The 22,690-nt window shown below is 37.5% G+C and overlaps 1 protein-coding gene across 5 annotated transcripts in view; it reads right to left on the reverse strand.

Moving 5' to 3' along the window:
• Positions 1–22,690, reverse strand: part of STRB (spermatid perinuclear RNA binding protein) — a 151,362-nt gene that overhangs the window by 60,798 nt on the left and 67,874 nt on the right. For 4 of the 5 annotated variants that reach the window (XM_071078293.1, XM_011711302.3, XM_011711303.3 and 1 more), the window contains 3 exons: positions 14,179–14,349; positions 9,122–9,342; positions 3,774–3,939 (listed from right to left, as the gene is read on the reverse strand). In XM_071078293.1, the coding sequence (XP_070934394.1) occupies positions 3,774–3,939; positions 9,122–9,342; positions 14,179–14,181 (390 nt within the window). In that variant the 5' untranslated portion in view covers positions 14,182–14,349. Of the gene's footprint in view, positions 1–3,773; positions 3,940–9,121; positions 9,343–10,972; positions 11,083–14,178; positions 14,350–22,690 lie in introns of those variants that run through there. The other variant, XM_071078292.1, reaches the window with a different exon arrangement.

A 22,690-nucleotide genomic window follows, 5' to 3' on the forward strand; every position in this document is an offset into this window, starting at 1 on the left:
TTACAAGAAAACCCTCTTTCTCCATTCTTTACAAAGTAACCCCAATGTCAACCATCCATACAATTATGAAACAATATTTAAAACCATTCTAATATTTGAAAGTAAAATGCCAACAGCATCAGTATGTGATAAGTGGTAAATTATTGTTCTTAAAATTATTACAGGAACTATTATAAAATAACAAATAGCTGGGACTGCTCTCCAAAACAATAGCTCTTTTTGTAGAACAGCCTAAACAGGAACTCCTACTTGGCAAAAACTTACAAGATTATGGAGCTTTTCAAAGAGCACCAAATAAGCACGAATGAAAAAGTATCTCTGCACAGTCACTCACCAGGAGGAAACAATGAGTATAAACAAGTAACTCCTTCCCTTCTCTGATAACAGGTCTCAGAGATCTTCCAATGGGACCTACCGCTATGGGACAAGTCATCTGACATCTACAGAAAACCTACATTGCTTCTTTTAACATACAAATATAAACAAACATACAATTTAAGTAGGGGCCTCCCACAAAGTAATCGCCCAGTCAGAATTAAATATTAAGTTATGTTTACTATATTATTATACATTAAATATATGATTTAATAAGTTACACAGGGCTTTTCTTTTTTTTTTTCTTTTTTTTTTTTTTGAGACGGAGTCTCACTCTGTCACCCAAGCTGGAGTGCAGTGGCCGGATCTCAGCTCACTGCAAGCTCCACCTCCCGGGTTCACGCCATTCTCCTGCCTCAGCCTCCCGAGTAGCTGGGACTACAGGCGTCCGCCACCTCGCCCGGCTAGTTTTTTGTATTTTTTTAGTAGAGACGGGGTTTCACCATGTTAGCCAGGATGGTCTCGATCTCCTGACCTTGTGATCCGCCCGTCTCGGCCTCCCAAAGTGCTGGGATTACAGGCTTGAGCCACCGCGCCCGGCCCGGCTTTTCTTCTTAGTGGTGAAATTCAGTATCTATTACCTGACATACAGTAGCCAGGCTGAATGGAGACACTACCAGGTCCCTGCTCATCAGTGTGTATTCAAAGAATTCAAAGTCACTTACATAAAAATAGCATTTTACCATTAAACTATCCCAAAAAAGTAGGAAAGGGAAAACTCATTATCCTACTTTTGAATAGAGGAAGCCAAGGAAGGGAAAGGCCATACAGTAGATAAAAGAACCAGAATATAAAGAAACTGCAAAAAACAGCTCACATTCATTTTGTCACTAAAAGAGCATTAAAGATGTCTATCAAAGAATAAATTGAACTTCATTTTTCAATTATGCATGTCAGTCACCATAAGACACACCCAAAATAATAAACATGATATGCATTTTGTGCTAGACTAATTTTCAGTGATTTCTGGTTTTAGTCATCCTCCTCCTCCTTTGCTCAAAGAAGTTCTAAAATCATCTTAGGAAAGAATATGAAGAGAAAAGGTAAGGTATAACCTCAGCTAACTAAAGTAGTTAGATAACTGAAAGGTTTGCTATGTTAAGTGCTCAGGAAAAAGATTTTTGGTCCATAAGAAAATAATATCATATCAGATACTGGTTTTCCACACAAACACCATGAAAACTGGGCAGGGCAGGGGGAGGCGGGGGTGGAGGGTGCTCGGGGGGAAAGGTTTAATTGTAAAAGTCACACTTAAAACAATTTCATGAATATTATTAGTAACAATACACGTACACATATGTGTATATATGTGGGCATGTGTGTACATGTCTATATTTTAATCTGAGATTAGTGTACAATCATCATTCCCATTTTACAAGAAAATGTATCTTTACCCAAACATAGATTTATTGTTGGAGAAATCTATTGGCTATGTTAAATTGAAAGATCCTTCTCCTAATTTCCACCATTAATCTTAAGAGTTCATACCTCTTTTACCTTCTGCCAGATAACATTTCGAAGACCTAAAGATATTTATATCTTTTTTAGTCTTCTTTAGCCTAAAAACCTTCAGTCTCCTAAAATTTGAGATGGTGTGTATACCCTGTACACCCTCCAGTGTAACCCCCTTGAATACTTGCTAACTAGAAAGGAACATTTTTAAACTGCGGTGCTCATAAACACCCTCACTCAAGAGAGAAACAATGTGGAGTTCACAAAGTTGTGATCCGCACAGAGAAAGCTCTAACAATGCCAACTAAAGCTTGGCCCAATCTTCTATATCTTCAAAACAGGAAAGATGTGACAGATTTTCTGAATACGAACTCCGATTTACTATTGCACTGGTTCTCAACCCCTTTTCAATGCTGCAACATCTGAGGATGAGGAATATGATCATTCTCATAAGAAACAAGATTCATGAAAGGAACAGAAAGGGGGTGAGGTGGGTGAAAAAGCCACTAGTATGTCTGATTCTGATAATTCTAGATTTAAGAGTAACGATGTTTACTATACTAACAGCAGAAATACAGATTAAATGTTAAAACAACATAAAAAATTGAAATGGGAACTTTATTAATATTCTAATAAACTACAAGTATAGTTAGCCAGAAAGCCCATTAATGAGCTTTCCACTTTGTAAAGCTTTAATCCATGTTTAATACATAAAGCTATATTCCACTCTCCTTCCCCCAAATGATCACAAAAGGATTTTTTTAAAAGGGAGGGAAAGGTAAATAAATTCAACCCTATGAAAGACCAGAAAACATTTCTCCATCAAAATTGAAAGTGGAAAAGCCAAGTATGTTCTGTCACTTTAAAAACCATATATTAAGACAAAATGATAAAATAGTGTCCCCAAAATTAATACAGGAGAATGTGCCAATCAGTAAAATAAATCTGAGTGTCAAGAATGGTACTAAAAAATCAGAGATGGTTTTGAGGGTCTATTGGTGAATATAAAAGAAAATGATCTAGTAACAAAGCGAATAAAAACAAACTTAGAATTCATACATCTTGAAAAAAAGACCCCTTTTAAAAGATATACAAATAAAAGAAACTAAATTTTAAAAAGTGAGTGGTGGAGGGAAGCATTCAACAATTCACAAGTTTGGACCTATGGACCAACATTTATTTCTATGACATTGATATGAAGTCAAACTGATATAAAATTATCAAAAGCTGTAATTTAATTGGACCACAGACAATACGCATCTGATACTGAAAGATGATCACAGATTCCCAGTGATGCAATGAGTCCTTGGGGTAGGCTAGCAGGGCAGGTCCTAGAATGACCAGAACCCCAGAATGGTTACCTTCATCCCTAAGGAGGCTTCAGCCTTCAGCAGCATCCTTCAGGGAACATGCCAACATCAAATTTTTCTAAATGCATCCCAGTGTAAAAAAGGTTTGGAGACAAGAAATGAACAGTGATTTCCCATTAACAGAACAAATAGGTGACAAAAAACTGAGTCTTCAGTTTTAAAAATTACTTTCTATGAAAGTCTCTCATTGATAAGAAAGTCTCTTAGTCTCTAGAAAGTATCTAGTCTAGGTTGTTTTCAATCTTCCAATTACTTTCTGCATTATACCAACCCTTCCAAGAACTTTATAATGGTGAGACCTAGTCTGGAAAAAATGAAGATTCTCAGCAAGACACAACGGAAAAGTTTAAGACAGTTCCTTAATGGCCATCTTAATTTAGTAAATATATCCTGAGTACAAATCACCAGAAGTTTGCTTTAACTGTGATGAATTAGTCATTGACCCAGAGTAGCAGTACTTATTTTGTCTGTGTCTATCCTTGCTATTATCAATTCTGGTTAATAATTTTTTCAAAGTCACTACCTATTTTCACCTTTTTACAAATTCGCCTAGAGGTGCAGTTAAACTGTACTCACCTGAATCTGAATAGGAAGATTATCTTTGACTGTATTTAACAGGGTCTCTGTGGGTTTGTCTTTGCACATTAAAACCAGCTCCAAGTCCATATCATCTTTAATCAGCAAGCCTTTTGCAACCAGGCCAATCCTCATTACACCACACAATGTCCGACCACCTTGATCCCTAAAAATAAAAGTCTGCATGATTACTTTCACAACCTATTTCCCAAACTATAACTTAATCATCACTTGGCTTCCTGAATATCCTAATGAACTGATAAGGAAGTATGTAAATCCAAACATCCAGGTATCCACAAAATTAAGTCTCAGATTTGAGGCTTATAAAGTATCTATCTTTCCTCAAGGATTCAATGGGGAACATATTTCATACTACAGATCTTGTAATTCTTTACTACATTTATATTGCTTAAGAAAACTAAAAAATGCTGCATCCTCTTAAATATTTTTTCAAATTGTTCTTTTTAAATTTCCTTCTGACCAGGTGCAGTGGCTCATGCCTGTAATCCCAACACTTTGGGAGGTCAACGCAGGAGGATCACTTGAGCCCAGTAGTTCAAGACCAACCTGGGCCAACACAGAAAGACCCTGTCACCACAAAAAAAAATTTTTTTAATTAGCCAGGCATAGTGGCATGCACCTGTAGTGCCAGCTACTCAGGAAGCTAAGAAGAGAGGATTGAGCCCAGGAGTTCGAGGCTGCACTGAACCATGTTTGCACCACTGCACTCCAGCCTGGGTGACAGAATGAGATCCTGTCTCAAAAAATAAAAATAAAATAAACTTCCTTCTGTTTTAGGAGTAATTAGGGAATTTGTGAGGAACATGAATACCACAGTATATTGAGAAAGAATATCAGCACAGAAATCGAAAAGACCTGGATTCTACTCATGGTGCCTGCTGACTCAGTATCCACAACAGTAAAATGACTATTGGCTAGATGAGCTAAAGTTCCTCCCAACTATATCACTCTAAAATGCCTCCCATTCTATATCAGCTTATGGGGAAGGGAGAAAAATGTGATAAAAGTATAGAGCTAAGGAAGGAAAGATTAAACTGCCAGCATATGTATTCCAAATCCAGGAGTAGCTAAAAGAGCAAACACTCAAAGAACATCAACTCATGAATGGTGCATTAGAAAAGTGCTCATCTATCCTTGATTTTAATTCTAAAAGTTTCTTATTGGTTCATTTCCCTTAATCACAAGTGAAAATATTAACTAAGCTTAACCGTCTTTCAACAAATAAGCAACTGTTTGAATATGGCAAACATATTACAGGAGTTGTAGTCTCTCTTGCTCCTGAGGCTTACTCTGTAGTTAAGCAACAAAAGCAGTAACAGTTTAAGTGCCCTGCTTAAAAGGGGAAAAGAAAGTAACATCTGAGCACAAACAGGTGTCACATATTCTCACTTAAATCTCACCACAAGCTTCCATTTGGAAGACAAGAAATGTGAGCCTCAGAAAAGTTAATTGTTCAAGTTCACCACGAAAGTAAAATGGCAAAGCCTAAATTCAAACCTAAGTTGTTTTGACCACAACATTCAGGTCCCTTACATTATATGATTGCTTCCCAAGTTCAGAAAAGGGAGAGGTCAAAATTAGAGATGTCAAGCAAGGCAAACTGAAAGTCTGACTTCAGCAGAATCTTGATCTGCCTAGATGGAAAACAGTCATTCTAGCTATAAGCAAAGAATCAGCAGAGTTGGGCAAGAATCAGTAGAGTTGAGAATAAAATGGAAAGAGAGAAAGGAGAGAAACAAATTGTGGCAGTGGAAACTAGAAAGGAAGTTATAAATAATCCAGCCATGGGTTCAGTGCCTGGCACACTTATAGAGATTCAATAAACATTAAATCAATGAAAAACGATAAAGGTGGTATAAATACAGACATAAAAAGCATTTTAAAGCAGGTGACCCAAGTGTAAGCAATTGTCTGATAATAACAATAGAGAATCAGTCATCTTTGATTTCTTCTTCCTCTGTATCCTTGTCCTCTCATTCTTCCAAATCTAATATTGTAATGGTTTATAAATTCTCCCTGTATAATCACCATCAAACTTGCAAACCAGTTTCTTCAGGCTTTTATTACCTCTCATGTAGACCACCTCAATAACCTCCTCCTCACTGGCCTTTCTGACTGACCTCTGTCATCTCCAAAGTACTGTATACAGCAACCAGAATAATCTTCCAAAGGCACAGATTGGATAACACTCTACCTACTATTTCCTTGGTGTCCCACTGAACACTTGGACACCTACCATATTGGAAAGCAATTTAGAAAATGACATCGCTTCCTGGTTCAAATCCTGGCTCTGCTACTTACTGTGTGACACTGGACAAATTTCAAATAACTTGACTTCTTTTGAACCTGCTTCCTCATTTGTAAAACAGGAATAATACCTTTCTCACAGAGTGGTAGTGAGAATATATGTAATAAACCTTGGCCAGAGCCCAAGAGATATTAACAGCTCAGTAAATAACAGTTATTATTCCTCAAACAATTCCTATACTTTCTCATACCTAGATCAGTGCTGAGATTTATTTTTTTCTTTCACTTTCACCACCTGCCAAAACCCTACCCACCCATCCATCCTCTGAGCCTATTCCAAGTGCTACCTCCTTCATAGAGCTTTTGCAGACTCCCAGAACCAGCACATCATCGTCTCTCCCTGCTCTGTATTTTCACATGTTATTCACAGGAAATTGAAGCATAGATGCTCAGAAACCTGGATCTGGAGTCAGAGAAACCTGAATATGAATCCTGGCTCAACCACACATATTTACTAAGTAGCCTTAAGCAAGTTAAAGTTTGTTAATGATTCTGAGTCACTCGTTTTTTATAACCAAGTTTGGAGCACAGGAAATTTCACAAGTAAAACAGGAGTGGAGGAAGGAAGATAATAATATTAGAGACTAGTAGATTTGTTGCAAGATAATAGGAAAAGTACTGTGGTACAATAGTTGGCACTCAATAAACAGTAGCTATTATTAGCTCAGTTATTAAATTCTAAGCCAAAATTATGATATACTTGGTCTTATCAGCCCACAGGTAGAAGACAGCATGATTGAGCAGAAAATAAATTCCTAATTCACACAGTTGAATTTGAATTTAAAAACGGACCATAGCAATTACTGTAAAGCAATCAAACCAATGTATTTGAATTTAGTATATGTAAATTTCTTAAAATTAACAAAATTATAATATTCCTAATAATATATATTGTAGGACCTTGTATAAGTTGACTTTTGAATCCATTTTTAAAAAGGTAAAGCATTAAGTCAAATTAAGAGAGCATAGGTAAAAGCTGCCTAACAGTGCCTAGCAATGGAAAATGCTTAATTGCTTAATAAATACAAGCTACCCCCCACCCATCTCTGTGTCCTTCAGAGTGTTTAACACTCACTAGGCACACAATATATGTTTATTACCAGAATACAACTCTGTCCTTGGAAGACATGCCTGCCTCTGATATAAGAATAGAATCATTCTGCACTCCTTGAGTTCCACCACATGGGAAGGATCACAGGCAAGGGCTCAACCAGGGACTATTCCACAAAACGGAAAGACTGTATATAGACAACCAAGAGCATCCACACACAGAAGTGTATTTTAAAATCCAGGCACGGCATGGTGGCTCATGTCTGTAATCCCAGCACTTTGTGAGGCCAAAGCAGGAGGATTGCTTCAGGTCAGGAATTCGAGACCAGATTGGGCAATGTAGCAAGATGCTGTCTCTCAAAAAAAAAAAATTTTTTTTTTAATTAGCCAGGCATGATAGCACACACTTACAGTCCTAGCTATTCAAGAGGCTGATGCAGGAGGATCACTTGAGCCCAGGAGTTCAAGGCTACAATAAGCTATGATCACACCACTACACTCCAGCCTGAGCAACAGAGCACCCTATCTCTAAAAAAATAAAAATAAAACTTCAAATAAAAGTGTGGAGCATATTATCCTGTAAAAGTCTTTAAATCACAGACCTCATCCAGTTAAGCAAGTCTATAGGAGTGCTTTCCAAAATATGCCAGGCTTGAGAAGCAACAAAATTAGAAAATTAAAAAGACCTAAACTTCACTGAAATGTACACTTAAAATTAGTAAAAATAGCAAATCTTATGTTATATATTTTACCACAATAAAAAAGTTTTTAACATGACATAAACATGTAGCAAAGTGCAATTTAAATCTAGAATGCATGACTATTTAACTTGCACAAGAGCTGAGATACACATAGAACTAAATAATTAGATACTACTACTAATGAACATGAACTCTAAATCTAACAGTAACATTTGTACAGACATCATACATGAGAAAAATTACACTACATTTCCAAGAACCTTCAAACTGACAAGACTATGACCAGACACAATGTATAAACTGCCTGTAAATAGTTAAAAAAAAAAATTATGCTCTTCAGCAATAAAACTGACACACTGATTATCTTTCATCTGAAGATAAAAAAGGTTATACTACCTTTCAGTGAAGAAAATCCATTTATCAATACTTTCCTACTATTATTTACCACACTGATTTAAAGTTAAAAGCTGCAAAAACTCTGTAACCTCTTTCATTTACAAATTGTAGCCAAAGCAATGTTTTTAAATTTATTCATACAGTATAGTCAAATGAGTTCCATCTTTCAAAGTTAAGACACTTATTCCAATCATAGTGACAACTGCTCAAAACAGCAACTTTAAGCTTAGCCTGGCATAAAAAGGTTATAATCTAACTCCAGGTACCATTTCAGTTTCACTAATCTATTATTGTCACAGCACTTAGAATATGCTACTATAATTGTTGAAGGGTGTGGCTCCCATTAGATCTTTATCCAATCCACAAATATACAAATAGCAATTACGATATGCAAGACACTGCTAAATTTCTGGGAATCAATGAGGCAGATATAGTCAAAAATACCTTTAAAATATATTTTCCTACACTCTTTCTTCTATACAAGGATTTTTAAATGCCTTACAAAAATGATACTTTATGATCTCCCCAGAGATCAAAAACACTACTATTTATTTCAAAATTTAGGAGGCTGAATCAACACCAGAAAAAGATCATAACTTTCAAACATAATGATTTTAAAGGACTTGGTGTTCTCTCAAAAGGGATCCTAAACAGGTCCATTTTCTTTCTCTGGCTCTAATCTTTATTCTTTTCTTGCTTTCCTTTCAAATTTAACTCAGAAAATCTCCATGTAACATTTACTTCCTTGGTTATAGTCTTATATAAGCATAAGACAAAATCCAAAAAACAGCATTAACACACACTCAATCCAGCAGACCTTAGAGCTTTGCTGTGCACTCTAGCACAGCGTCCCAGAGGTCAGTCCACACTCACTTGGAATAGTTTTCTCCGGCCTCATCTTTCTTCACTTCTGTCTCACCCTCTGTTTTTGTGCCTTTATTTGTTTCATCCAACCAATCTGAGACATGTTTAAGAGCACATTCAACAGTAGATACCATATTCTGAACAGCTTCAAGTTCCTCCGGAGATGGATAGATTGTTGAATGTTTCACCATAACATGGCGATCATCATTAGCAAAAGATCGAATAGATCTCTGTTAAGAAGAATGAAAACAATTACTTCAACAAAAGAAACATCACCTGAAAAGGATAATATACAACTATATCTTTAGCCAATCCATAGCACTGTCTGTCTACTGTAAGAGTTAATACTGAAACAAGAAAAAACTGCTCAGGAGTGGGAAGTAAAACCGCATTCTATTGAACTCCTCACCAGAAAACAAGAGATCTTCCACTCATGTTTTGGTAAGATTCTCCTCAGTCACTCTTGGCATTATTTATAAATAATGTTATCTTGGCCAGGCACAGTGGCACATGCCTGTAATCCCAGCACTCTGGGAGACTGAGGTGGGCAGATTACTTGAGGTCAGGAGTTTGAGACCAGCGGGCCAACATGGTAAAACCCCGTCTCTACTAAAAATACAAAATTAGCCGGGTGTCGTGGCATGCACCTATAGTCCCGGCTACTGAAGAGGCAGAGGTTGCAGTGAGCCGAGATCATGCCACCGCACTCCAGCCTGGGCAACAGAGTGAACTCTGTCTCTAAAATAAATGAATAAAGTTATCTTTTAGCTGAACTGACATATTCTGAATAATACTTCAAAAATGTCATCCACATCATGCATCATCTACAAGAATTAGATACTTCTTAGCTTCAAGAGAGTCCCAGAAATGCAGGATGGTGAGTGACTCATAAACTGCCAAAGACTTCTAACCTTTCCAAACTGCCAAAGACTTCTAACCTTAAAAAAATTAAGATTTCAGGGCTGGGCATGGTGGCTCATGCCTATAATCCAGCACTTTGGGAGGCTGAGGTGGGAGGATCACTTGAAGGCCAGAAGTTGGAGACCAGCCTGGGTAATGTAGCAAGATAGAATCTCTCCAAAACATAAAAAAAGTTAGCTGGACATGGTAGCAGGCACCTATAGTCCTAGCTACTCAGGAGGCTGAGGCAAGAGGATCCCTAGAGCCCAGGAGTTCAAGGTTAAGTGAACTACCACTGTGTCACTGCACTCCAACCTGGGCAACAGAGTAAGACCCGTATCTCTATTTAAATTTTAGAATGTGGGATTTCACAATATAGAATAATACAAAATAAAAAGTTATCTGTGAACACTATAAGAAAACTATTAAAAAACATTAAAATAGTGTTCACTATTTAACATTCAAACCTTTGGTGCAAGGCTTTAATTTTTTAAATAGATTAGTGGGAGACATTCCAAATGCAGAGTGGGAAAAATACACACTGCAAAATGACAAGCTAACTTTCAAATACATTATATTCTCAATCAAAATCTCCTCAGGATTGATTCACTTAAACCTCAAGAAAAATCATTTTAAAGCTCATTTGGGGAAAAACATAAATGAGAGTATCAAGAAATACTCTACAAAGATGGATGGGTGGTACCATTAACTAAAATGAAATATCAAATCAGTGGAACAGACCAGCACCCAGAAAATGAATGAATTTCATGAAAATTTAACAGAGTAGATTCTATACACTCATGAGTCACACATGCAAAAACCTTTAAATTTTTCCAAATTTACAAATATCACGAACACACTTATACCAATATACAGCAAAATGAACAAGGATAACTTAGTGAGTTTTCCATAAAGTCTAAAATATTCTATTTAAAAGCTGGTTATACTGTCTTTACTTACATGAAATTATGTGTTAGTACATGGTAAATATTTTGTTTTGAAGTCCATCGCAAACTAAAACATTCTCAATTTTTATGAACAGTCTTGTCTCTTTTGTTCTTGTCTGAATATCTATGTTTAAAAATCACATTATTTTTGGGTAACAGTAAATTAACACTATAGTGTCACTGTCCTCTATAAAGCAAAGAAAACTTTGGTTGAAAAGGTAATCATTTGAAAACCTCCATCGTTATATAAAAACACAGCTAAAATAGATTATAAAGCTTTTCTTTTTCTCAATAAAAATCACCTGCCCAGATGTTTTTCCTGCTCAACGTCCACAACCAGTTTTCAAGCTGGTGCAGTTTGCCACAAAGAAACAAATTTTTAAACACTTAGTGAGACATATTCATATATTCCAAAATAAGTACTAGAGAACAAAAGAGTTGGAAATGCTAGGCTGTTAGCTAGGCTTATGTACTTGCTAAATTACCTGGTCCTGCACACTGGCCACACCTGAGCAAAACTGCATCCTGCTACATTACATAAACATTTGTCATTTATCACACAAATAACACTGCCAGTGTTAAATCTAAACATGTGACATCTAACATTCTACTGGATGTGACAGGATAAGCATTATGAAACAACAGTAGACACGCCGGGCATAGTGGCCCACGCCTGTAATCCCAGCACTTTGGGAGGGCAAGGCAGGCAGATCACCTGAGTTTGAGACCACTCTGACCAACACGAAGAAACTTTGTCTCTAGTAAAAGTATAAATTTAGCCAGGCGTGGTGGTGCATGCCTGTAATCCCAGCTACTTGGGAGGCTGAGGCAGGAGAATCGCTTGAACCCAGGAGGCAGAGGTTGCAGTGAGCTGAGATCACGCCATTGCACTCCAGCCTGTGCAACAAGAGCAAAACTTCATCTCAAAAAAAAAAAAAAAAGAAACAACGGTGACAGGAAAAACTGAAGAAATGCAGAGAAATTTTATTTACTCAAATAAGCGCTAAACAACAGATTTTCTTTGAGTATTAAAAAAATAAATCAGACTGGGCACAGTGGCTCACACCTGTAATCCCAACACTTTGGGAGGCCGAGGAGGATGGATCATCAGAGGTCAAGGAGTTGGCCAACATGGTGAAACCCCATCTCTACTAAAAAAAAACAAAAATCAGCCGGGTGTGGTAGCGCACACATGGAATCCCAGCTACTCAGGAAGCTGAGGCAGGACAATCACTTGAACCTGGGAGGCAGAGGATGCAGTGAGCCGAGATCGTGCCATTGCACTCCAGCCTGGGCAACAGAGCGAGACTCCGTTTCTTAAAAAAAAAAAAAAAAAAAAAGACAAAAAATTTTATCAGAAGAACTATGCAGAAAGAGAAAATTCTCATTGCAATCTGAGATCTAAAAGGCAAGTAATAAGAGAAACCAGAAAATACTCATCAATTAAATTATATAAAAACACAAAATTTATACAACAGAAAATCTAAGCTGAATTTAAAAAGAATAAACTAAGGAAGACATCTTCATCCATTCTGACAAATAATAAAGCATTTCTTTTAGTTGTTAAGAATATCAAGACTATAAGAAATGAGCAGAATGAGAGGTAAATAATTCACATGGTAAGATACAAAAGAATCAGTGTGGTTTTTTCACATTTCACCACATAACTAAATGACAGGGAAAATCCCAAGTTAACATTTGTTCCCACCATCTAGATCTAAAATATCAGAATTTCTTCTCTAAGGAGTCAGCTGATTAAGTTATAATCCTTGGCACAAATATTTTTAAAAGCAAGTAACATTTAAAAAAACACCACCAGGCTGGGCATGGTGCCTCATGCCTATAATCCCAGCACTTCGGAAGGCTAAGGCAGCAGCAGGACTCCTTGAGCCAAGGCGTTCCAGACCAGCCTGGGCAACAAAGCAAAACCCTGTCTCTACAAAAAATTTAAACATTTGCCAGATGTGGTGGCATGCACCTATAAGGCCCAGCTACTTGGGAGGCTTAAAGAAAGAAGATACTTTGAGCCCAAGGAGTTGGAGTTTGCAGTGAGCTATGATCATGTCACTGCACTCCAGCCTGCATGATAGAGCAAGACCTTGTCCCAAAAAAAAAAAAAAAAAAAAAAAAAAATCAAAAAACATAATCACCAACAGACCAGCTAAACAACATATTCGAAACATACTGGTGATTAATATTTTCTGCTTTTTCTCTCATTTGTAATGTGTTTTTAAAATCTTCGCCGGGCACGGTGGCTGATGCCTGTAGTAATCCCAGCACTTTGGGAGGCTGAGGCAGGTGGATCACCTGGGGTCAGTTCGAGGCCAACCTGGTCAACATGGCGAAACCCCGTCTCTACTAAAAATACAAAAAATTAGCTGGGCATGGTGGCAGGCACCTGTAATCCCAGCTACTCAGGAGTCTAAGGCAGGGATAATCGCTTGAACTTGGGAGACGGAGGTTGCAGTAAGCCGAGATCACGCCATTGCACTCTAGCCTGGGTGACAGGGTGGGACTCCATCTTAAAAAAAAAAAAAAAAAGAAAAAAAGAAACCTTTTCTCGCTTCTACTTAGGAGAAAAAAATTCACATAACACCCTCCAGAACTCATAATACTAAGGGGAAAAAAAATCAGCACATTTTACCAATTAAAAGCCTAGGCACCAGAGATTATGACCTCATCTAACATCACAAATTCAATTTAGGTCTGAACTCTTCACAAAAAGCAAGGTTTCTTTGATTCTCAATTCAGTGCCCCTACTATACTCAGCACTTGACCCTATTATTCGAAAAGTATGTGAAAGAGGTGGCTTTTTCAGTTAAACATTCACACAAATTATAAACTTCTACATCATTCATATCACTAATTAAAGGACTGGTTCCGAATTTTTAATTTCCACGAGAAAAAAACTGAACTTAAAAACATAGCTATTTGTATCAGTTTGCTAATGCCAGTTTTATTAGAAAATATTATTTATGAGCATTTCCTCCTTTAATAATTCATGGTCAACAGGCTCACGGGGCCCCACCTTGTGGTTTACAGGGCTTGTAATAAATCTGAATTCATTCGCTTTGAATAGTAGAGTGCCATCTTTATATGATACACTAAAGCCAAAAATTAACACCATTGTTTTTCATTTGCCCTCACTGTTAACATTTCCAATTTTAAATTACTAGAGTCTTTTGTAACTAAATTATGAAAATATCCACAATAACCTACCATGGTTTTCTATATAGTATTTTAGCTTCTTTTTCCGATCTTTTCCCCTCTTTCTTGTCGTCTTCACTAGACACTGTTTTGTGTAACAATACCTCCTCATAAGCCTGAGTCCCCTGACAGCTCAGTGTCAATATAGCAAATATGTTTGAAGGCTTGTTCTCTGGAACACACCTGCAAGAGAAGAGGAAAACAACTTCAAAAATGCTTATTTACTATTAGCTTCCAATCTGAGTGTGCAGCCCATAAACATGTTCCTGATAAAAAAGAAATAAACTCAACAGAGGAAAATTCCCTAAGTTCGAACAAAAAGCTAACACATATTTGAAGGTCTGGGCCCAGGAGCCTAGGTGATATGGCCAGAAAAGCAAGCCTCCTGTAGCTACAATGTGGCAGATGGCTGACTTGTACTCAATGAGATAAATACATTTGCAAAGAAATTCAGTCAAGAAGCACCACCTGAAAGAGTAACACTACTACTGATGGCAACAATGTTGCAATTAACCATCGGATTTTCAATTAGAAATTGGCATTGCTCAGATCCATCTGAAAATTCAGTAAAGACACCTGAAAATACAACACCATGATGATTATTCCATGATGCTTTTACATTGGATACTGCCGTTAAAGAGTACATGTTGGCACAATGTTCTTTAATTTTTTTTCAGTCTAAAATTCAGCATGCTTTGTTGACTCTACTCCCTAACTCCCAAAAGACCCTATTTATCCCTGGGCCTGTATGCACTGCTATGCCAGACTCCTGAATATTCACTAGATCCTGACTTCATTACCCCTGGATGTCTCTCACCAGAATTCCACCGCATTATTTCTATCCAGAGGCCTAATCATTGTTATCTATTTTGTTCCACTTTTATGAAATTTTATTCCAGACAGAGTAAAAGTAAACTTTTCTGAGCACGGATGAAATACCTTATTATAAACCCAGCTACAAGAAGAAAAAAATTAAAAAAAAAAAAAAAAGAAAGAAAGCAGAGCTAACATCGAAATACAGCACATGCTTTAACTATGTGGCTATAAGACGACATAATTTACATACCATATATCATATAAATTCACAAAGAAAATAACTTTCTCTTCATTTAAATATCTTTCCTTTAAACTAACTTTTCTTTAATAAGGAAACACCCTATTGTCAGTAACAGTTTCTTAATATTATCAGTTAGACCAAGTGAGGTGACTCATGCCTGTAATCCCAGTGTTTTGGGAGGCCAAGATGAGAGGATTGCTTGAAGCCAGAAGTTCGAGACCAGACTGGGCAACAAAGCGAGACCCTATCTCTTTAAAAAAATAATGATACTATTTAACAGAACAGGTTCTAATAAATGGGACTTACTTTATTACTACTCATATCACATTAAAGAAGGAATGCACAAGTGCTGCAATTCATGGGATCCTTTTGGACAATCAAAAAACAGGGATTAAAATATGATCCCACAAGAGATATCTCAAAAATGTTCTGTCTAACATAATACTAAATATAGTACTAAAATTATACCTTTCATATAAAGACCTTACTATATAACTAAAGTCTTCAGCATCTCCCATTCCCAACCCTACTCCATTCTAAGGGATTCGGCTATTCACTATTTAGCTGTGAATCCAGCAGCCAAAAAGGATTGCTATGTGTTCAGTCAATAACTGAAACAAAGTACACAAGCTTTCTTTACATAAGTGAAGCCAGTTCTATACCATCCTGGCTAATAGAGTGAAACTAACAATACAAACTAACAATACAAAAACTAAAAATACAAAAAAACTAGCCGGGCATGGTGGCGGGCCCCTGTAGTCCCAGCTACTCAGGAGGCTGAGGCAGGAGAATGGCATGAACCTGGGAGGCGGAGCTTGCAGTCAGTCAAGATCACACCACTACACTCCAGCCTGGGTGACAGAGCAAGACTCTGTCTCAAAAAAAAAAAAAAGTGGAGCCAGCCAGGCATGGGGGCTCATGTCTGTAATCCCAGCACTTTGGGAGGCTGAGGCCAGGGGGATTACTTGAACCTAGGAGTTCAAGAGCAGCTTGAGCAACACAGTGAGACCCCATCTCTACAAAAAAAATTAACAAATTAGGTGGGCATAGTGGCACATGCCTGTAGTCCCAGGTGCTCAGGAAGCTGAGGTGGAAGGATCACTTGAGCCCAGTAGGGTGAGGCCGCAGTGAGCCATGAACACGCCACTGCACTCCAGCCTGAGCAACAGAGCAAGACCCTGGTCTCAAAATAATTGAATAGATTGAACGCAGAAGAGGAAGAACAATACTATGTGAAACAGCGTCAGATGTAGTGGAAAAATCACGGATCACCAATATAAAAGTACAGCACTCCACAGTCATTTAGCATGGAGGGTAACTACCCTAACATCAAGAACCTCTGGGAACTTCAGAGTATGACAGCACAGTGCAACAACTCATGAAAAAAAAAAACAAAAAAAACCTGTATCTCTATTCACTGTAATATCACTGTATGTTCTATTGGTGCTTTAAAACAAACTTAAAAATCATCTGACCAACTCTACCCTCATTTTACAAATGAAACAGAATCAGCAAACCAGGGACAAGACATGGTCTGGAATCTGAATTATAGACCAATGCTTTTTCCCCACTATTTATCAATCTGATTGAGAAAAAGGCCAAATTTATAATATATCTGGTTTACTCTAAACTGACATGGAGAAACTACAATCGCTTTTAAGAGTTTTTCTTTAAAAAAAAAAAAAAAAAAAAAAAAAAAAAAGGTCAACTTAGGGGATAAAATTCTGGTCTTAAAATTTTTTAAAAAACTAACTTTGCTAGTTAATAGCTATGTGACCTTAGAAGCTATGTGACTCAAAGAGTCAATTTCCTTGGGTCTCTGTTTCCTTTCTCAACAAAATGAGAAATAATTCCACTATTAATTAGAGATAACATGTATGCAGCTCAGACACTTATACTTGGCACTGTTCTAAGACTTTTCATATATTAACTCAAGTCTCCCAACAATCTCAATTACTGTCTCCAATTAACACATAAGGACACTAAAGCATAAACAGATAACACAACCTAAATAAGACTATAAACAGTAGAGCCAAGATTCATATCTAGACAATCCTCTTTAATATTGTTTTGGCTCCAAAGGACTTACATTTCCTATAGAGGACAAACTTCAGCTATTTCCAAAAAAAAAAAAAAAAATTCTATGTGACCACAGAGCACAGAGGCTTTGAAGTCAAGCATCAGCTTTACCACTTCCCTTATCTGAGTCAGAGTTTTCTCACCCATGAAATGGGGTGACTAGTATCTACTCCAAACTAAATGGACAGGTATCTACTCCAAACTAAAATACCTAATAATATCTTACAAATAGTATACACTCAATAAATGGTTTCAGGGGAAAAAACACATCTCAAATTTCCTATCAAAAAAAACCATTTTGTTTATACATCAGATATATGTACATTTCTCTGAAAAACTGAGCCTAGAAAAATATTAACTATGCTCTCCTTAGTAAGAACAGCTTACGCAGAAGGTGGCATTACATATAAAGGAATGTGTGTCACTTTTTAATTGAGCACATTTTTTCAATTAATGGAGATTATTTTTTAGAGCAGCTTTAGGTTTATAGAAAAGTTGAGTGGAAAGTGGAAAGAACTCCCATATACCTCTTCTCCCCACTACCCACCACACATAGTTTCTCCTGTTCTGAACATATTACCTTAATGTGGTACATTTGTTACCACTGATAAACCAATGTTGATACATTATTATTAACTAAAGTTCATAGTTTACATTAGAGTTCACTCTTCGCATTGTACATTCTATGGATTTTTACAAATGACATGCATTCACCATTACAGTATCATATAAAACAGTTTTAGTTTAATGCCCCTGAAAATCCCCTGTGCTCCACCTATCTGACCTTCCCACCTTCCCTACCCCCAAGCCCTTGGTAACCACTAATTTTTACCACAGTCTATAATTCTGCCTTTTCAAGAATGTCATATAGTTGGAATTATATGTCATATGTAGTCTTTTGAGACTAGCTTCTTTCACTTAGCAATATGCATTTAAGGTTTCTCCATCTTTTCATAGATAGCTCATTTCTTTTTATTGCTGAATAATACTCTGTTGTATGGATATACCACAATTTATCCATTCACCTACTGAAGGACATCTTGACTGATTCCAAATTTTGGCACTTATGAATAAATTCCCAAAAACATTCATGTGCAGGTTTCTGTGTAGACATAAGTTTTCCAAGTTTTTGGGTAAATCTCAAAACTAGGTCAGACGCGGTGGCTCATACCTGTTAATCCCAGCACTCTGGGAGGCCGAGGTGGGCGGACCACAAGGTCAGGAGATCGAGGCCAGCCTGGCTAACATGGTGAAACCCCGTCTCTACTAAAAAATACAAAAAATTAGCCAGGCATGGTGGCGGACACCTGTAGTCCCAGCTACTTGGGAGGCTGAGGCAGGAGAATGGCGTGAACCCAGGAGGTGAAGCTTGCAGTGAGCTGAGATTGCACCAATGCAGTCCAGCCTGGGCGACAGAACGTGACTCCATCTCAAAAATAAAAATAAAAATCTGAAAACTAACAAACAACTATGTTACCTATATTCAAACTATGAAACTTAAATATTTAGGGATTTTTTTTCCCCTAAAATACAATGGAGAGAATATAAAAATACCTTCTTTAAAAATCCCAAGTAATGTTTTGCAAACAGTTTGTTATGGAATCCAGTAAATTCTCAAAACAGTAACTGAATAGGAAACCTTCAATTTTGCTAACACTAATACAAGCCACCTCTCTAAAACAAGCTATGTAAAAATAAACAGGTTTTATTTCATTATGAAAGAACCACCACACATCTATTATATTAAATATGGGCAAGAAAAAATTAGAAAAAGACACCTCACTGGCTCTCCAAGAAGATCACTTTAAGATAAATTATGTGAGATTTACAAGTAAATACATACTTACTAATTGCCTATTAATTTGTATGTATATGCTTAGTAGTATGGTGAACACAAAGATGAATCAACTCAGAAGACACTAAGGGGCCAGGCACGGTGGCTCACACCTGTAATCCCAGCACTTTGGGAGGCCGAGGTGGGTGGATCACTTGAGGTCAAGAGTTCAAGGCCAGCCTGGTCAATACGGTGAAACCTTGTCTCTACTAAAAATACAAAAATTAACCAAACGTGGTGGCACCTACCTGTAATCCCAGCCACTCAGGAGACTGAGGCAGGAGAATCACTTGAACCCAGGAGGCAGAGGTTGCAGTGAGCCAAGATCGTGCCACTGCACTCTACCCTGGGCAACAGAGTGAGACTCCATCTCAAAAAAAAAAAGAGCAAATACATAATAAATCCAATACTCTCCCCAAATCCCTTCAAATTAATTCAACTTTCTCTACATGGTGGCATTATTTCTATGCACTACTAATGTGAAAAGAACACTGAGTTTCCATATTTTCTTCTGGAAGTTTCCTTTTTATGTTTTTTTTTTTTTTTTTTTTTTTTTAAGGCACATGCAAGAAGGTTAAACCTATCAATTACTAATCAACAGCTAATATAAAATCCTCACCCAGTTCCAAACTCCAGTTATTCCTCCTTACCCAAAAACACCTAAAATGGGGGAAAAGCTCTATTCTACCATATCACTTGAAGGCTTGCAATAATGGGCAGAGGCCAAAAGGTCTTTTCTCAACTAACGGTATGTACAAAGATGATGTGATGGCTATAATCCAAACCTAAAATAAACTGAATGAGCCAGCTAAGTCGAACCAGAATGAGATTCCTGAATATTGACTGTCAGTGAGCAAAATGGAAAAGCTCTTATTGAATAACCAATCAAAGGAGTGGAAAACAGAAAAACACATCTCTTCACTAAAATAAACAGTTATTAGCCCTTCTCAATCACTGGCACCTTATGTGACAAAACAACATTCAGCCAGACAGATGACTCACTTGATGAAAGAACCAAAAATTCAATGTATTTCAACAAGTATTACTGAACACCTATAATACCCCAGGTACTGTCCTAGGCACTTTGGCTACCAACAGTGAACAAAACAGACAAAAATCTTTGCCCTTGTGGTTTAAGCCCAGAAGAGGGAAATAATCAAAAAATAAGAAAATTAAGCAGTATGTCAGAAGGTGTGAAATGCTTGGAAAAGCAAGGAAGTTGAGAAGGCAACGGAGTAAGCACACACAGATAATACATGGAGGGGGAGTGCAATTTTAAACAGATAATTAAGGGTTCACTGCAAAGGCGGCACCTAAGCAAAGACTTGATGGGGTGAACAGTTAGCCATGCAGATTATCTATGAATTGAGGACTTCTGGAGGGGAAAGAGTTAAAGCAGTGGTCCCAAGGAAGGGTGTGCCTGCATTAAGTGGAAGAATAATAATGAGTCCAAAGTACCTGCGGTGGGGTGGGTTGGAAGACAAGGGCAGAGACGTCAGAAAGGTGGGGGTGATGGGACCAGACCATATATGGCAGAGACTGGCAAACTTTTTCTTTAAAGTGCCAGATAGTAAACATATCAGGCTTTTGATGCCATAAGGTCTCTACTACTCAACTCTGCCTTTGTGGTGCAAATGTAGCCATACACAATATGTGAACAAATGGGTGTGGCTCTGTTCCAATAAAACTTAACTATGGGCACTGACATTTGAATTACATGTAATTTTCACATCAAAAAAGATCAATTTTTGATATTTTTTAACCACTTAAAAGTATAAAAACCATTCTTAGCTCACTGGTTATACAAAAACAGGCAATGGGCCAAATTTGGTCATGGGTCAGTTTGTCAAGTCCTAATTTAGGGTCCTTCTGGTCACTTTGAAGACTGTAGCTTTTACTCTGAGATGGGGAGCCCTTAAAGGGTTTTCAGCACAGAGTGACAACATCTAAGTCATATCTTTAAAAGATCACTATGGTTACTATGTTGAAAACACTGTATAAGAGTGGAAGGAAGGAGGCCACTTAAGGAGGTTTAGTGATCTGGATATACTTTGAAGGTAAAAGCCACAGCATTTCCAATAGATTGGATGTGGGACATGAAGGAACTGGAGGCATCAGGATTGACTTCAAGGTTACTGGCCTGAGCAATTGAGTTAAGGAAGGCACCAGGGAGAGGCGGTTTTGGGAATAGGTCAGAAATTCAGCTTTGGACATGCTGACATTGAATTTGAGGTATATATTAGACATCCAAGAATTTCCTGGATGGACCTAGTGTTCAGCAGAGAGGTCTGGATTAGGATATAAATTTGGTAGTTTTCAGTAGTTTAGTATGTTAAGGCACAAAACGGCCAAGGGAGTGGGTATACCAATGAATACAAAAAAAGCAAAAGGAGAAGCACAACTATACTCAGAGAAGGAGTAACCTGAGAGATGGGAGGAAAATGAGACTGCTGTTTGGAAAGTCAACTGAAGAAAAATTACGAAGGAGGCAAGATGTCTAAATTAAAACACAAACAAAGGGCTGGGTGGAGTGACACAGGCCTACAGTCCCAGCTACTCAGAAGGCTGAGGTGAGGGGATCATTCGAGCTCAGGGGAGGATCATTTGAGCTCAGAAGTTCAAGCCCAGCCTAGCCAACATACAGAGACCCCCGTCTCAATTTTTAAAAAGGGAAGGGGGGATACTGCATAGGAACAGGAATCTTGTTTTAATCCTTGTTTTACTACTATAGATATGTAATAATTCAAGGATAGTTACATATTTGGAAGTCTTGTATACTACTGTGTAAAGTTGTTTTACTATATTTTACCATTTACGGGGATTTATCCTCTCCTACACTATACTATTACCACTTCAGCCCATCATTGAGGAAAATTTTACCTTGAGAATATCAGACGCCTCTTCAAAACCTTTGATAACCACTGATTACCTAAGAAACTGGCACTAAACTCAAATATTCAGTGGCATCCAAGGTCCTAATGTAATTCTTGTCATTTCTCTCACCACCATAGCTCCAGTCAACACGGGAATAATGACTCTACTCCAGAACACCTTGCAATGTGCTACTGCGAAGCTTGAAGTTAAACGATTCCCTTACCTGGACTGCAGCCACTACACCATCCTGATTTGTCATTGTTCTATTCATCAAATGCCCATCTCAAATCTACCCCTCCATGAAGCCTTACCTAATACTTTAGTTTATATAATTTCTTCCTCCTTGGAGCTATCCAGCACTTTTTCAGCTTCCTTTATATTTCTGTTACTCAGTTTTAATGATGAGATTTACTATTATCTCCACAGCACCTAGTACATCACCCTGCACTCAGCAGAGGCTCAACAGAATTTGAATTCAACCCTAAATTTATCCTTCCTTAGAGTGCCATAACCACAGAATCTAAGGAGGTTCCATCCAAAAGGTCACCATCTCTTCCCATTATTTCCATGGCAGTCATCACCACAGTGACTAACAGGGAATTTCTGACTCATCCTCCATAAGCAACAGATTTCATTACTTATTTGACTTATCCATGTTGGATTAATCCCCCAAACCCTCT

The sequence above is a fragment of the Macaca nemestrina genome, chromosome 14 (genome assembly GCF_043159975.1).
Source record: "Macaca nemestrina isolate mMacNem1 chromosome 14, mMacNem.hap1, whole genome shotgun sequence".
In the NCBI taxonomy this organism is placed as follows: domain Eukaryota; kingdom Metazoa; phylum Chordata; class Mammalia; order Primates; family Cercopithecidae; genus Macaca; species Macaca nemestrina.